At 49.6% G+C, this 16,319-nt stretch overlaps 1 protein-coding gene across 1 annotated transcript in view; it reads right to left on the bottom strand.

The window, feature by feature from the left end:
* Nucleotides 1–1,556: 1,556 nt before the first annotated feature.
* The window catches only part of ACAP3 (ArfGAP with coiled-coil, ankyrin repeat and PH domains 3), a 114,888-nt gene continuing 100,125 nt past the window's right edge, over nt 1,557–16,319 (bottom strand). Inside the window, exons 23-25 of the mRNA XM_014941462.1 lie at nt 12,740–12,850; nt 12,573–12,634; nt 1,557–2,675 (exon numbers count right to left, since the gene is read on the bottom strand). Of these exons, the coding sequence (XP_014796948.1) occupies nt 2,569–2,675; nt 12,573–12,634; nt 12,740–12,850 (280 nt within the window). The 3' untranslated portion in view covers nt 1,557–2,568. The remainder of the gene's footprint in view (nt 2,676–12,572; nt 12,635–12,739; nt 12,851–16,319) is intronic.

The following is a 16,319-nucleotide window of genomic DNA, read 5'->3' as shown; positions in this document are numbered from 1 at the left end:
GAGAGGAGTCAGCCTGGCTGGTCCTGGAGAGGTCTCCAGTGGAGGCTGAGGAGCACGAGGTCCCATCCCTCAGTGCTGTCTGGAGGGTGACAGGGTGTGAAATCTCTGATCACAGCCCTGTCTTTAACCTACTGCTGCTGCATTTTGAGGACAATGCACAGAATGCTGCTGCTGAGATGCTTAACCCCGATAATTTCAAAGGAGACCGACCATCCCAGGGGAAAGGAAAGAGAAGAAATGGGGTTGATAACTTCTGTATGTCACAGATGAAGCATCTGATTTATTTAGAAAATTAAAAAATGCTGCGTTTTTGTTGCAGTCCGTTTATAAATAGAGATGTTTTAATGTTAATATTTGACAGTAACTTATGTGTACATAGAAAAACACGTTTATTTTTTTGATGATGACATTTGCACAGGAGCGTTTTACTCTGTTATTGCCTTATTTGTTGCTTCCTGTAGAAAACGAGAGTTAACAAGAAGTCCGTGAGCTTTGTTTTGTAACTTTTTTAAATAATAAAATGCTCTGAATGCAGACGGTGACTGGGGGTTTGGTTTGATTTTGTCGTGTCTTCAACCCCTATTTGGCAGGTGCCTTGGCTGATCCCTGTGCAGGCCCAGAGGAGCCGGGGGTGTTGGAAGGTGGGAGGGAGATGCCCTGGCAGACTGGTATGTGAGTGGGCAGGGAACATCTGCTGGTGGCACCGAGACCTGAGGCTGGAAGAACAAAAGGATGTGGGGCTCACTATGGGAGGGGGACACAGGGAAAACTTGCTTCACACCTTCTATGTGCCACTTTTAGTAGAATAAAACGATGGTTTCTAAGGCAGTGGAAGCAAAAGCAATGGGTATCCAGTTTGAAGGTAGCTTAGAGCAATCTTCTCTGAGGGTGTGGACTACTTTTCAGCTTAGCAGCTCCCTCTTTATTACAGAACGTTCCTGCAGCCCTGCTGGAGTTGAGAAATCAGCCGTACAAATTCTTCATTGGGGTCATACCTTCGTGCCTGTGATGTTGTCACTGAAATACCTGCCCTATTTGGAGCTCCTCGTCTGCAGCCCTGCTGGAGTTGAGAAATCAGCCGTACAAATTCTTCATTGGGGTCATACCTTCGTGCCTGTGATGTTGTCACTGAAATACCTGCCCTATTTGGAGCTCCTCGTGTCCCAGCTGTGCGTTTCCCCTCTGGAGCCAAAACTGGAGCCCAACTGGGAGTCACTGGTTTGCTCAGAATCCCACGGCAGCGCCAGAGACAGGTACAAACCAGAGCCCCCCTCCCTTCCCGGGCTGTGGGGTGGGGGGCTGGGATGTCTATTATGGTGCCACGCTGCAGGTGTGCTTCATTAATGGCATTAATGAAATTAGAGCCTGTCTTAATCAGATAAAAGGGCTACCAAGAGAGTCAGAATCCTGCGTCTCTTTGGGGAAAAGGTCATTCACCTCCCTCTTTTCAAGCCATAAACCTGGGCCAGATAAATATCATATTTTAAACCTCCTCATACTGAAGAGCTTCTTTGGATTGTAAAGATTTAGAGTCAGAAAGAATGAAGAAATGTGTGTGAATTTAAAAAACATTTCCTGTCTTTATTCTCCCTTCATAGACACCGTTTGCGTGTGAGATTTTTTTTTTCACTCCCACCTTTTCAAAAAAATACATTTCTTTTCCCATAAGATATATTACATTTCAGCATGTCGTAGTTCATATATATCATTCTGACAATACACCTTGTTATGTCATGGTGCCTATACCTGTATAGGCCACACATAACCCTTTATTATTTGTGTTGTGACATAATGATAATAAAAATGAACGAAAAATAATAATACTGGGAGGTGTGCCTTGGGGAAGAGTTCAACTCTCCTCACGGTGAGATGCTTTGCCAAAGGTTTTGGAGGGGACTGGTTGGGACTGGGAGCCCCACGGCGTGGTGGTGTTGCAGTGCTGTGTCCTGGGGTGGCTTTTCTCCTTCAAGAGCTGTGCGTGGAGGGTCTTGTGCCACTGGAGTTATGAACCATCCCCGTGGTGGGACACTGGTGGGACCCCAGGGCTGGTGCCATCTCTTCGTGAGCTGAACTGGCTCCAGTGACACTGCCACAACGGGGCATAGCTCAAAGTCCACAACATTCACTTTTCCTCATTTTTTTCAGAGCACCTCAGGCTTGTTCTCCTCCTGGAATGCTCAGTGGTCACGACCACTTACCTGCACTTCATTTCAGGGGTGGGCACTGCTGCAGTATCAGCAATGTTTGCACACAGTCAGAAAGGGGAGATTTTCCCAGAAATAGCAACTTAGAAGGGGAAACGGGAGCTAAAAGATCAGCTTAACTCATTTGAAACCGCCTTCAGGTGCTGCAAGTTGTGGGACATGGGCCTACAGCCCAACCCCTGGAGGGCTGTCACCTCCCTGGCCAGGGCACAAAAGCAGACACTGGGGGACACGCAGGCTTGGAGCAGAACCACATCTGGACAGAGAACATCCTCCTTCAGCAGCAGAGCTCCCTCTCAGATGTCTCCGCCATCGTGGCCCTTCCAGCAGGAGGTCCCCGCTGAGGGAGGAGGGATGGATGGGACTATCTGCAGGAATGGCTGAAGTGTAGGCTCCTCCTCTTGAGTTTCTCAGGGTCATTGGAAGCCATGTGAGAGAACTCCCGGAAGATGTCCAGGTAGGTGGCATCTCCTGCAAAAACACACAGGAAGAGGCGTTAGTCCCAAATGTTTTCGCTTTGCTTTGCTACTTCCCACCCATGGAGGTCATGGAGCATCAGGCCATTTTCTCTCAGAACTCGTGACTCTCATCCGGATAATTCCTCCCTTTTAATATTATTGGTACTTTTTTCCAAAGCCCAAGAGACAGCAGAGAGACTTTTAAGACTTGAAGGAGAGCTATTGTGGAAGCAGAGTGCTCTGAAACGCAAAGGACCTTCCTTGTGCCGCTTGGGCACCAGCAGAGCTTCACACAGGGCTGGACATTGGTTTGCTGGAGACACCGTTCAGCCAGGACCAGACATAAGGTAATTTACTGCTTATCTGGCTTCTCTTCTGGCAGCCAGACTTTTCAGAGGTTGTTGTGGCAGGTCCAACGTCAGGCCGGCTGTGCTGGGACAACACAACAGCCTGTTGAAGGGCACTCAGATACCAGCGACTCTCCGGCAGGTCCAACGTCAGGCCGGCTGTGCTGGGACAACACAACAGCCTGTTGAAGGGCCCTCTCAGATACCAACGACTCTCCATGACCAGGCCCTGCTGGAACCACGGGGGAAGGCAGAGAGTTCAGGTGTCCCCACAGTGGTTCGGTGATAGAATCTCCCCCGACGCAGAAACAGTTTCATGTTTACGCTGCAATTCTAGAGATAATTAGGCACCCGCATCCCATTAATGAGATCTCTGCTTGGACGTTTGCTGCCTGATGTTCTCGGGCAATTTTTGCCACGGACTGAGCAACCGAGCTCGTTTTTACCTGGTGATGAACCCACGTAGCCACAGGGGAAAAGATAAGTGAAAGATCCCAGGTATTCACCGACAGAGGTGCAGCTGCCTTTGGTCTTTCATACAGACCTCCTGTCCCCTTCGTTTGACAGAAGATGTGTCCTGGAGAGACACCAAGAGGGAGGATCCCAACTGCTATGAGCTGTGTAGCTCCAAGGGACGTTGCCTGTCAATGTTGGTGCAGAGGGAAAAGCTAATACAAAAACCTTCATAACTTCATATTTCCTCACAAACTCAGCTGGAGAGTGGTCTGAGTGTGTGTCCAGCTGGCTGAGGGTGGACAGAAGGGGCTTGGGGTGTCCCCTCACTGGCCTGGCAGCCTCCGGAGCCTGGGAGCATCCTCCAAGAAGCGTTCCTCCAGCTGCTCCTCCGGTGCAAGCTCAAAGGACAGGCCCTCCGAGGTGTCCCCGTCCACCCCAGCTCACGGGTGAGCACACTGGGTGAGAATTGTCTCTTTTCACTACATGAAGAGCGTCCAGCCCAAAAGGTCATGAGAAAAACAGTCTTCAGCAGGTGGCAAAGGCGTGTAACATGAACCTTATCACCAGGGCTGGCTTTGATCAGGGTCTGTTGATTTTCAGACCCAGGAACGCTCAGGAAACGTACAGTTTAGTGCCTGCCACAAACCCAGCTTGATCTACCCATTGCCTTCTGATTACAGTCACTTGGGCCCCACCTGAACTGGTGGGACTCAGCCTGTTTCTCCTGCCCCCCCAGCGCTGTCCTGTGGGTACAAATACACCCTGATGCTACAGGGACCTGCTTTGCAGCCCCTTAGACACCGTTCCCTCCCACTGGTGACAGCCCCCCTGGGACCCACACGGCTTTACTCTCGCTGTGTGCATCACCCCGACTTCCCACCATCTCCACCTGCTCCCCCACCACCTCTTCCTCCACAAATACACCCTGATGCTACAGGGACCTGCTTTGCAGCCCCTTAGACACCGTTCCCTCCCACTGGTGACAGCCCCCCTGGGACCCACACGGCTTTACTCTCGCTGTGTGCATCACCCCGACTTCCCACCATCTCCACCTGCTCCCCCACCACCTCTTCCTCCCACCTTCCCGAAATAAAACGTACTCCCTTTCTAGGAGAAGAAGAAAATAACCCCAAACGCCCTTCTCCACTTACACACTACATAGAAAACAGGTGGATTTTCCACGAGGACAATAAAACTCCTCTCTCCAGGTAAGCGAGTGCTGAACTGGCCGAGTTCTGGTGCAGAGACCAGGAAACAGCCATGGCTTCTTCTCTTTGATCCTTAGTTTTGACACGGGTGGGATGGTGACAAAGTGGCACTCAAGCAGCAGGACAGAGAATTGCTATTACCTCCTGACCACATCGGTAAAATCCTGAATATATCCTCGTTCAGCGAGATCACCAACCCTCCTGCACACCCGTGAAATATTTGCTCCAGCAACACTCAAGATACAACTCCAATTAACAGGAATCCTCTTGTTGTAGTAAAGCATTACTCTCAGATTTTGGAAGATATTTCAGCATTTAGTCCTCATGATCTAAAGGAAGAGACTGTCTTTGTGAGATCTGGGTTTCTGTAATCGCATTTCGGTCTCCAGTGTATTCACCCTCGGGAGCCCACGGGCTCCGTTTCAGACAGAAATAGAAAGGGAGTAAAGCAAAGGGGGGGCAGGGGGAGTCAGTATCGGGGTGGGGATGAAGCCACATGTCTCCCAAGCTCTGGGCTTATACATTTACTGTAAGAGCATCCAGCTCTCCTTCCATAAATGCCTTAAAAGACTGTAATACTCCTGATTTCAAAGCATCCTTCCTATTTAACTCCTTCACTGAGCTCAGGAGCCTGCCCGGATTCATTAATCGGGACCTATTTGTCCCTCCAGGGGAAAAACAGAGGTTATTCCACAGTTTTTCTTTTTCTGCATTTATTTTCTGTGCTAAGCATGGTAGAAATCATGAAGCCAGGCCGGTCTGTCTTTTCTTCTTCTTCTTTTATTTTTTTTTCTGCCACAGACACACAGCATGAGAGGAAGGAAGGTGGGGAGGAGGGCACTGCCAGGTGTGGAAGCCGTGGTCCATATGCAGGAGGATGGATATTTTTCATCTAGTGCAAGGTCTCCCTTCAGGGACAGAGCATTCACTGACTCGGGTTCTCTGAAGAAACATGAATGGGGGGGATTTGGGGGGTAGATCTGAGCCTGTCACCTCTATCCCAGTCTTCTTCCAAATCAACCCTGAAATTCATCACCTTATCACAAGACGGCGTCACAGAAACCCAAAGAAAAACACAGAGTATTTATGTGGCATCCCAAATCTATTCGCTGCCATACAAGTCAAGCTGTGGGTTGCAGAGAAGGAAAACAGGTTAAAAAGGGGATGGTTTTCTAGATCCAGTTAATACAGGCAACAAGGCAAGAAACCCTACAATAAATAAATCAAGCCAAAGAAGGAGGAGGGAAGGAGTTTATCTAGATTTTTATTAACAGTGTTTCAAGAGACAATAGAAGAGAAGGGAGGGGGGGAAAAAAGGCAGACACCACAGCAACAGTTTTAAAATTGTACAAAGATAATAACATAGAGAATATCTGGTTCCGTAGTTACAGTCAGTACAGGCTGTGTAGGGAAAGGGGGGGGGAATTAAAAAACGTGTTACAAAGTCGTACTGAAAGCAGGCAAGTGAAGGAGGTTAATAGGTTACAGCGTATTTACAGCGAGTGTCAGCCCCTGGGACAGCCGCCCAGCCAGCCAGTGTGGAACAGAGCTGTGTTAATTAACCACAATTAGCAGCTTTGACCTGGCTAAAGAACGTCTTTCTCTCTGTGCTGTTTAGATAGGAAGGTGAGGGGGCTTTGCCGTGAAGCCCCCTTGGCTGGGCTTTCTCCCCGCAAGGCTTCCAGCCTGTGAGACCCCACAGTGAGGGAGGATTATCGATTTTTGGGATCCAGCAGCCACAAGGGAACACCAGAAACACTCCCCGGGCTCCTCGTGCCTTGGGAACCCTCTTGGCTACTCCCCACCTCCATCCCTCATCCCCTCCCCACAGCTATTCGGCTGCCCCATGGTCCCCCTCCAGCTACCCCCACCCCCATTCCAGCAGGCAGAGGGATACGAACCACATCCCTATGGAAACAGCACTCGGGATTTCAGAATCTCAAAGAAAAGGTCTTGTTTTTTCAGCACTCCCACTCTCCCTTCTCCTGCTCCATCCCTTCCCCACAGCCTTCTCCGTATCCCACCACCACACACGCACGCACACACGGACGCCTCTCGTCAGCCAACCCCGTGGTTTAATATCACATTTTAATCCTCTCCATCCTGTTTTGTCTTTGGTTGAAATCAATAATGCTCGGGCAGGGAGGAGAGAAGGGGGTTTGGGGAGAGTCCAGCAGTGCAGGAACAACACAGCAGCTCAGGAGAAGACCAGAGCTGGGCTGTGGCCACAGGAGAAGAAGTTAATCAGTGCATTGCTTGAGGAGCTCCTGTTTTTTTCTCTTGCATAAATAATGGCCATTTTTGCTGGTCTGAGATGTTACTGATCCATTTCACGCTGATCACAGCAGTCTCAGCTTGTCAGCTCTTTTTCTTTAAAGATATAAATTCTTTCAATTCCATGTTTTCCCTCTAGACTGCTCAAAGAAATGGCAGAGACCAGCTCAGAGACATCAATATTAAAAGAACCTGAGGCTTTCACCTGGATGACGCCTGGAGAGGGAATCAGGAATTGGAGACACGTGGCAGACCCCAGAGATTCAAACCCAGACGACCTGTCCAGGCACTTGGCTACAGGGTTTGGGTGGAGTCAAAGAAAAGGTAGGACAGGGATGTAAATATTCACCCAAATCTCAAAAAACCTCAAAAGATGCCAGAATTGTGCAGGGCTGAGGCAATGGCCGTGGGTCCATTTGGGTTTTGGCAGTGCCTGGCATGTTGCTTTCTAGACAAAGGCAAATCTCCTCGTTAACTGTGGTCGTCAACCAAGTTACCATCATGTAGACAACACACGCACACGCTTTGAAAGGGAAGGAAGAATGAGAAGGGAGTAGTTTTGGCATTAGGTATTTCAAATAAGATTATACAACACTGATACAGCCGTGTTCCAAGAAGGAAACAAAGAAATTGTTCCATCTCTAGTCTTCTCGGGAGCCTGCTTGGCCATTTACTTTGCTGAAAACCAATTTTCTGTACAACTTCCCCACTCTCCCCTCCCAGCTTCAAAGCAGACACACTCACACACACACCCTCAGCAGAAGAAAATAATCAAAGAAACACAGAAAACATCAAGAAGTGCCTCCTCAGCATTTTTTTTTTCCTGGAGAACCTTTTTGTTTTAAAAACTGGAGGATGTACTGAAGTGTTTGATTATATTTCAAACGAAAGGCATTTAATGCCTTCATGATCTGTAGAATGGAAATCGAAGAGAAAAGGGGGGAGGAGAAAGAAAGGAAAATTGTGGGGGGGAAAAAAAAGAGGCAGGTTTTGAAAACTATTCCCTAACAATGCTACAAAAAAATCCTGACATTAAATAGAGACAAACTGTATTGAATAAAAATTGCACTAGTCCTCTGGGCACATCAATAATAAATTAAATACTTAACAATTTCACCGATTAAAAAAAGACAGCACAAAATCCATAACAAAAGAACATAACCCCCCCCTCCCCCCCCCCAATACTGTATGTAGGAAAAGTGCACAAAGTTGCTTTATACATTGAGTCTAAATAAAGTACCAATACATGTTAAATAGATCAATTGTCTTGCAAGACACTGCTTTTTGCGTCAGTATTTACACAGGCTTTAACTTCATGTACTTCAGCAGTGAGTCTGAGCCTCAGGGGAAGGAGCTGCACAGGAGTTTTGGGTTTTTCTCATGAGCCACTATAACGCTGATGGGGAACTAAAAAGCCCCATCTCCCCTTCTCATTGCCCGACAGAAGGGAGCCCTCACCTTTCTAGTAACTCATGAAAAGCTGGAAAACCAACCGGGGTGTTTGAAGTTGCTATACATGTTAAAAAAAAAAAAAAAAGAAAAAGAAAAAAGAAAAAAGCATGGCTAGACAATGACCAGGCTGGAATTCATTTTGGGAGCAGGACCACGGGAGCAGTGAAACATCTATTTCACTTTCTGGATCGTTGAAGAACCCTGAAAGGTGCCAGTTTTGATTGAAGTGTGGCCTTTTTCTAGGAGAGGGCACAACTCGAGGGGACGTCAGCGCTGACCAATGTCTCAATGGAAGCAGATCAGTTTGGAAGGGGATGGGATTATCAAGGAGAATTCATTACGGAGGATCTCCCTGTTCCCAGCCCAGGAAGCAGAGCAAGTTCTTGGCTGGGCATGGGCTCCTGTGCTGGTCTGGATGTGGTGGGGTGAGATGTGTGACCTGTCCATGAGCACGGCACGGTCCTGCTGTTGGCAGTCGCCTGTTTAAGGGCTTTTGCTGGATTTGCAGCAGACTCAGCACCACCACCCCACTCTCAATGGAAGCAGATCAGTTTGGAAGGGGATGGGATTATCAAGGAGAATTCATTACGGAGGATCTCCCTGTTCCCAGCCCAGGAAGCAGAGCAAGTTCTTGGCTGGGCATGGGCTCCTGTGCTGGTCTGGATGTGGTGGGGTGAGATGTGTGACCTGTCCATGAGCACGGCACGGTCCTGCTGATGGCAGTCGCCTGTTTAAGGGTTCTGCTGGATGTCCAGCAGACTCAGCACCACCACCCCAGTCTCTGGACAACAGCATCCGACCCCATCCGAGCTCCACACAGAGAGGTGGGGGCTGCAGGGCCCTTCACACAGATGGTTTCTGAGACTTCAGACCTCTCCTGACCCTGCTTGGGGGTAGAACTACCACCGGCTGAAGTGGGCTCAGCTGAGAAGAAAGGGACGTCAAACAGGCCAGTGACACACCAGTGAAGGCACCACCCTGCTCAGCGGGGAATTTAGGTAAATTTAGGGTGACTTGGACAAGAAGGAGGATGAAGTCCAATGCAAAGGACGGAAAGATGAAGCTCCATGAGAACATGGTCACCTTCTGTAATCCTGCACAAGAAATGCTGGGCAGGCAGTGATGCTGGCTAGCCCTTCTCATGGGTAGCAGGAAGAAGGATATTTAACCCAGGACATGTTAAACTGAGACTGAAGGAGACCACGCAGCAGCAGCTACACACAGTGCCCATCTGCCTGCATCTGCTGTCACTCCCAGGGGTACACCCCTGGAGTCAGCCCTCTCCCTTCAGGGGGAGTCACAGGTGGGAGCCAGCACCAGAACACGGTCCCTATTCACAAAGAATTGATCCTCTGAATGTAGGATTTATATACCCTAGTGTCCCTCTGGAATGGAATTACAGCAAGGATGGCATTTTATGCCCCCAGCATTCCTTAGTCACTCCACAGGATGCCACCACTGAAGGGACCACAAACACAGCCCAAGTGACCTGCCCTCTGCCAACTGCTAAGGGCACGTCCTACTCAGAGAAGAGTTCAGAAGGACTATCACCTGGTCAGGGACTACAGGATGGGTTCAGACCAGGTACTGAGCAGGTAAGAAGGGAGAACACACCGAGCACTGTCCCTCCAGTGACCTGGCAGGTTCCCACAAGGCAGGAGCTCATGCTCAGGTTCAGGTGCAGAGAGCGCTGGTCTCCTGGGACAGAAAGAGCAGGGAAAGTGAGGGAGAAAAAGCCATGAAAGGCATTGCCAATGATAAAAAGGCCGATGGGGCCAAGCTCATTAATTTTTCTTTTCCAAGATTGGTGGAAGAAGATTGTTCATCTGCAGCAGCTCCAGCACGGGCACTGGGACTGTTCCAGATTCCCAACACGCAGCTGGGACGGAGATCAGATCTCGGCACTTGGTACCGTGTGTCCCAAAGCTCCAAAGGGAACAAGAAGGGGAAGGTCACAAGACAAAGACGGACTTCAAGACAGAAAAGTGTGGTCTGGTGGCAGCAAAACCTAGGACAGCAGTTTGCTAAGGACGTGGGGACCCTCCCTAGAAGGAGGGGACACCCTGCGAGAGATTAAGAGGGGTTTCTTGATTGTTCCACTCTTAGATGTGTGGGTGGAGAGTGAGTGCTGTTGGTTCTGTCTCTGAGGGCAGTATCTGGAGTGAAGAGCTGGGTCACTGCTGCTTCAGTATCCGAGGACACAATTACATCAGTAGAAACAAACCTGCAGAGGTTTTTTTTCATCCACCAAGTGCTGCAGCACGACAGCAGCCAGGATACACAAAAAAAAAATAAAGAAAAATATGTATTGGATGAAAAATATGATGATTGTGTCTCACTGCTGATGTAATGCAGGAGGATGGGGCACTCTGCCCCGTGTTCTTGTGTTCCTTGCCAGGTCCTGAGTAACATGCTCTAGCTCTAGGCAATCCTGCTTCAGCAGGGGAGTTGGACTAGATGATCTCTATGGTCCCTTCCAACTCTAGAAATTCAGTGAAATTCAGTGAAATTCAGTGAAATCCTGATCCCTCTGAGATCCTGTCTCTGTCCAATGTAATGCAGGAGGATGGGGCACTCTGCCCCGTGTTCTTGCGTTCCTTGCCAGATCCTGATCCCTCTGAGATCCCGTCTCTGTCCGTAAGGCACTACAGCCCAGCCCCAGAGCCAGCAGCCCGGGTGCCCCCGCAGGCTCAATGCCAGTCGTGGACCTGAAAAATAGCTCCAACATCAATTGCAGTTGAGGGCTTTCTGAAGAGGCTCTTCCAGGAGCACCCCTCGCTCAGTATCCCACCTCTCAGCCAGAGACCAAGCTGCTGGTGGGACGTGTGCTCTGTCAGCCCTCCCGAGACAGGGTTACACCTCTGCACAGCTACAGCAGCACCATCCCTGTGACACAGAGCAGAAACACAGCAACAAAGTGCTCCGAGTAGAAACACATTCCCCCACTCCAGCAAAGAATGACACAAGAAAAAAAAAAAAGGAAAAGAAGTAAAAAGAAGATTCTGCCAGTCATTGAAAGTGGGGAACCGAACGGCCCCTGGGCCAGCTGCTGAGATGCCCTACTCACATGCTTCAGCATGCGGGGGGAGAGCACGGGGGGATACACATGCAAGTGGAAGTCTCCTTCACAGAGATGCCAAGTCAGAAAGCTGAAGGGACCAGGATGTCTCAGATGGGCACGGTGCAGCCAGCCCGGCCAGCAGCGGGACTCGGATGTGGCTTCTCTTCCCTGACACAAAGCCCATCGCCAGCGACAAGCTTCTCCCAGCCTCAAAAGAAAATCAGCCCCGCTGCTTCCGTAACACCGAGCAGATGGCATCTTGGCCCGGGAAGCAGGTGAGCTATGGCTTTGACCAGCTAACCACCAAGGGCCGAAAAAAAAGGGGAGCGTGGCTGGTATAGTCCTGAGAGCAATTAAGGTGAGTAGCCATCGCTCTCAATCCTACCCCTTCTCTTGTGCCTTCTGGAGCAGAGTACCTCTGCCTCACAAAACAGCCTGTTCCTGCCTTAGAGGTCACCTTGTAAGTTTTCTAAAGTGGTCCCAGCAGCTCCCAGACGCTGCAGCAGTCCCAGGAGAGAGCAGGCTGCTGGTCACGCTGCCAGGATGGAGGTCTCCACGTTGGAATCCCTTCCAACCAAACTGTTCAGACGAGAACTCAGTGCACGGTACCTACACCGAAGCAGAGACGGGTTCGTCTGATCATATCGTTGGTGGGTTTCTCCTGGTGATAGAGGGTTTCCTTTTCTTCTCTTTTCTTTTTCCTTTTTTTTTTTTTTCTTTTTTTTTTTTTAAATGCTAAACTCATCTCCCATACTTTTCACACACTCAAGTCCACACGCCGTGGTCTGTGGTTATGCCCTAGGAGTCTCCTACACAAAATCAACCATCCAGTAGCCAAGCATGAGAACTCAACGCCAACAGGAAAGAGCCCTTTTCCTTCCCGTGTGCGTCTCAACCTCTATGTGCAGGCATCAAAAACAGACCAGTCTGCAAGAAACACCAATATACCAAGGATGGGGCTTCTCGGGGCTTCTAGAAATCCAGCCCGGCTTCAAGACAGCAAAGGGGAGGTGGGGGAAGTTGTCACTAACACTCATCTATATTAAGGCTGATGAATTCCTGTATACACTTCCTGTACTGCTGCTCAGTAGGGCTGTTGCTGGGATATTGACCTGGTTGTCCAAAAGGCCCCTCTGCTTCTCGCATTTCCTCGTTCATTCGAGCCAGACGCAGCCTAGAGCAAAAACAGAGAAAGCAGAAGGGAGAGAGGTTTAGGTTACTCCTTCCCTGGTGGCTCTTTACACGTTGACGTGCCCTGGAAAGCCCTGGCTGCACTTACAAGGTGACAATGTCTGCGTTGGCTGCCTGGACAGCAATACTGAGCGGGTCCTGCCCGTCGCCATCCACCGCGTGTTGATTCGCCCCTCGCTTGAGGAACAAGCAGACCTGACTGTAGAAGGGAAAGAAAAGACCCTCAGAGCAGGAATTCCAGCTCCCCAACCTCACCCTGAAGCAGGCAGAGGGCACTGCCCTTCCATGGGCGGGCACAGCTTCACTTATACTGGTCTAAATAAACCAGGAAATGCTGTGGTGGCGTGGAGAAAGGAATGGGTGTACCACCACGGGGGCAATTATCCTTAAGATAATCAAATTGTTGATATGATATAAAAAGGCAAGTTTTGCAAATAACCAATGCACCAAAACCCAGCTCCTTTGCCCACCTCACCCCACGAGTCTCGGCGTTAACGCTGGATTTCAGTCCCAAGGGTGGTGGGGAACATCACAGCATCGTGCTAAGAACTTACCCAGTGTGCCCCAGGTACGTGGCGTGGTGCAAGGGAGCTCGGCCTCGGCTGTCTCTTTGGTTAACATCCGCCCCGTTCTGCAGCAGGAATTCACAGGCTATCAAGGAACCCTGCCAAGGCAAAGGGGAATTTCTAAATAAATTCAGCCAGCAGTACTGAGAGGATGCACGAGCACGTAAATTGCCCATCGTTGGTGCTCTCTGAACTCAAGTCAAGAGCTCACATTCCCAAACATGGCCTCCCAGCCACCAGCACAACCTACCCCCGCCACGGCCTGGATCAGAGGCGTCTTGTTTTCATCTTCATCGTTCACCCAGTTGATCTCAGCGCCGTGCGCCAGTGCTTCTGCCATAAGAGGCAGGTTTCGGGCTTGCGCTGCCTTGTAGATCAACAACCCGGGATGCAGCTCCCTCAGATCCTCCAGGTCTGATGCCTCCTGTTCAATCTCTGCTTCGCCGCTTGACTCCTCTGACACCTCGCACTCTAAGAGGCAAAAAAAAGATGGAAAGAGATTATCCAAAAGCTGCCCGTTTCTAATTTCTTATGTTTCCTGTTGCTCTTGTCCCCAGACGCTTCTCCCCATCCATCCTGCCTTAGCACCAGCCACCTCCCCATGCTTCCATCAGCAGCCTGTGACACCCACCTTCTTCTGTCACGCTGTCCACCACGGAGCCGAACACCAGGATATCGGTGCTGCCGTCCGTGCTTCCCCCGAGTCCACTGTCACTGCTCAGACCTGCAGGGCCAACAGAAGACAAACCAAGCCCATTTTAATACCCAGGCATCGCAGTTCCAGGCACAGCTGAGACCACACGGGGTGGGGGGTGGGGGAAAAAGGGCTGCGCAGAACGTCACACACACATTGCACCGGACACTGCTGGCAAGGGAGAGGGGGACGGCTATCCCTTTTAGCCCCGCTCAATAAAACTGCCCAAGGAAAAATTGCAAAGCCTTATGGTGTCCGTGTCCCCGCGCTGCCCTTCATGCAGGGATGCTCCGACATTGCCACGGCACTTTGGACTCTTGAGGACAACCCTTGCTGCAATCCATGAGGGACGCCGTGACGGAGACTGGAGCGGAGCAGCAGCAGAGACAGCTTTGTGGCAGGTTATGCAGTGTCGTAAGCAAATAAAGACACCCCCCTGCTTTTACCACTAATCTCAGCTTCTATTCTATCAGGGCTTTTCAGTTGTCACTGGGGCACTTGCCAATGCATTGCTCTTGTGACAGGTTATTGACCATGGCTGGCTAAATAACATCAACAGTGAGTATCTCAAACCAAACACTTAAAGCATGGTCCAGTGGCTCACTCACCTCCACAGACATCCCTTCCCTCTCCCCACAGCACTTCCCACCTTCCCTACTCAGCTGGTGAACATTACAGCTCACTACATACAAGAAACGGAGTCATGGAGAGATGAAACAACTTGCCCAAGGACACACGAGGCGTCAGTGGCAGAGCAACTCTGTGCCTTCTCCAGCCTTCACCCCAAAGCAGTCAAGAAAATGAGAGAAAGGAGGAAGCACAGTAGGAATTGCCCCTGCAGGAGGGATGGCATGTCACCTCCATCCTGAGGGATGCCCGGTCCCCCTGGCAGCTCTGGCTGGATTCAATTCTTGCTGCTATTAAGTTCCCACTGACTGCAAGTGCTGGGGATCTCTGTCCTCCCAGAACATAAGAGGTTAATTCCCCCATAGTCTACCCCAAAACCTATCCTTAAATCACTGTGATTAGAAAGAAAACAAGTCAGGTCGTAGCTGAGAAAACGTTTCTAAATTATGAGCTGAGCAATCTTTGCAAAGAGCAAGAGATCTGAGCCTTGAAAACCAGAGCAGAACAAGGCACCTCAGCCTGACAGCCCGTCTGTTGAAATCTTCAGCTACAGCTGGATCCCAGGGAAAGAACAGTCTCTAAATCAGTGCTCCTGACATCATGGCTCACAAGTAATCCTTCAGCCAAAGCCACAAGTTCCACAGCCAAAGGAGATAATGAAGCTACAACAGGAAGGTTTTATAGTGGCCTGTATCATGAGTATCTTTTTTTTTGGATTCGCGGTCAGAAAAATCCTAGCTGGTTTTTGTAGAAAGCAAACACGCTGCCTGGGGAGACACTGCTCTCCACGACCTCGGTACAAGTAAAGCACAACTCCAACGAGGCCACGTGGCACTTCTCTAGATTTACATCAAAGCAAGAAAGGAGGATCTGGCTCCTATCACAAGAGTATTAATACGTCAAATTCCCAGTTCTGTTCCTACTGAATCAGTGATAAAATTCCTGTTTTTTTCTACAGAAGCAAGATAAGGCTGGTGAGTAAATCTGAAATCCTGCCTCTGCCAAGTATTGTTTCTGTTGACTAATAACACTGAATTCCTTGAACCTGGAATAGCCCTTAAGGCACAGATTCAGACAAGCACTAAAGCTCCTTCTTCACCGATTTCAAGAGATAACATTAACTTGTAGGAAAGTCTATGAATTTCTGCTGGGCTGACTCAGGACCACAAATATTTCTCCTGAGTTCATACAATAACAAGCAGCTGAGCCAGTAAGTTTGAGAAAATCATCACTCCTCAACTAAGCGTGACAAGGGACCACATGACTACTCTGTGACAGATGTGGGGCATCTGAAGTAAACATTTCTTACTTCCTATTTGAGGAAGTACTTCCATGAGGTCCCACCTGTGCAGGATTGAATCTTTTATCTCATCTGAGGGACAGCTGTTCCTTTATGGTGTAATAAATTGCTGGCTGGAAACCCTAGGAAGCTTTTTGCCTTTGGAAAGCCTGCCAGCCTGGCCTTCCCACAAGGGACTGGCAACGTATGGGTTCCGATCATTCGGCTGAAAGAAAATATATAACTGCCTCTGAAGCTTGGTTTGAAACAGGTAAAATTTGGGTGTCTCTTTTGCTGCCAGCTGCCAGAGCGTCACCTTACCTCCGTCCAGGAGGAACGGCGTACCGCTCCCACCGGGACCAATGCCACTGCCACTCCATGGGCCACCTGCTAGCGGATGCTGCATAGAGATGTGGCTGGCACCTAGAGGAAGGTGGACGGAATGTGAGGGGGAGTTCATCGTCACAAACACAAAAAAAAAAAAAAAGAAAAAATTGTCCGC

Source organism: Calidris pugnax, unplaced genomic scaffold (genome assembly GCF_001431845.1).
Source record: "Calidris pugnax isolate Ruff unplaced genomic scaffold, ASM143184v1 scaffold82, whole genome shotgun sequence".
Classification (NCBI taxonomy): Eukaryota; Metazoa; Chordata; class Aves; order Charadriiformes; family Scolopacidae; genus Calidris; species Calidris pugnax.
The sequence above is the reverse complement of the archived record's forward strand: the minus strand, read 5'-3'. Positions and strand labels throughout refer to the sequence as shown.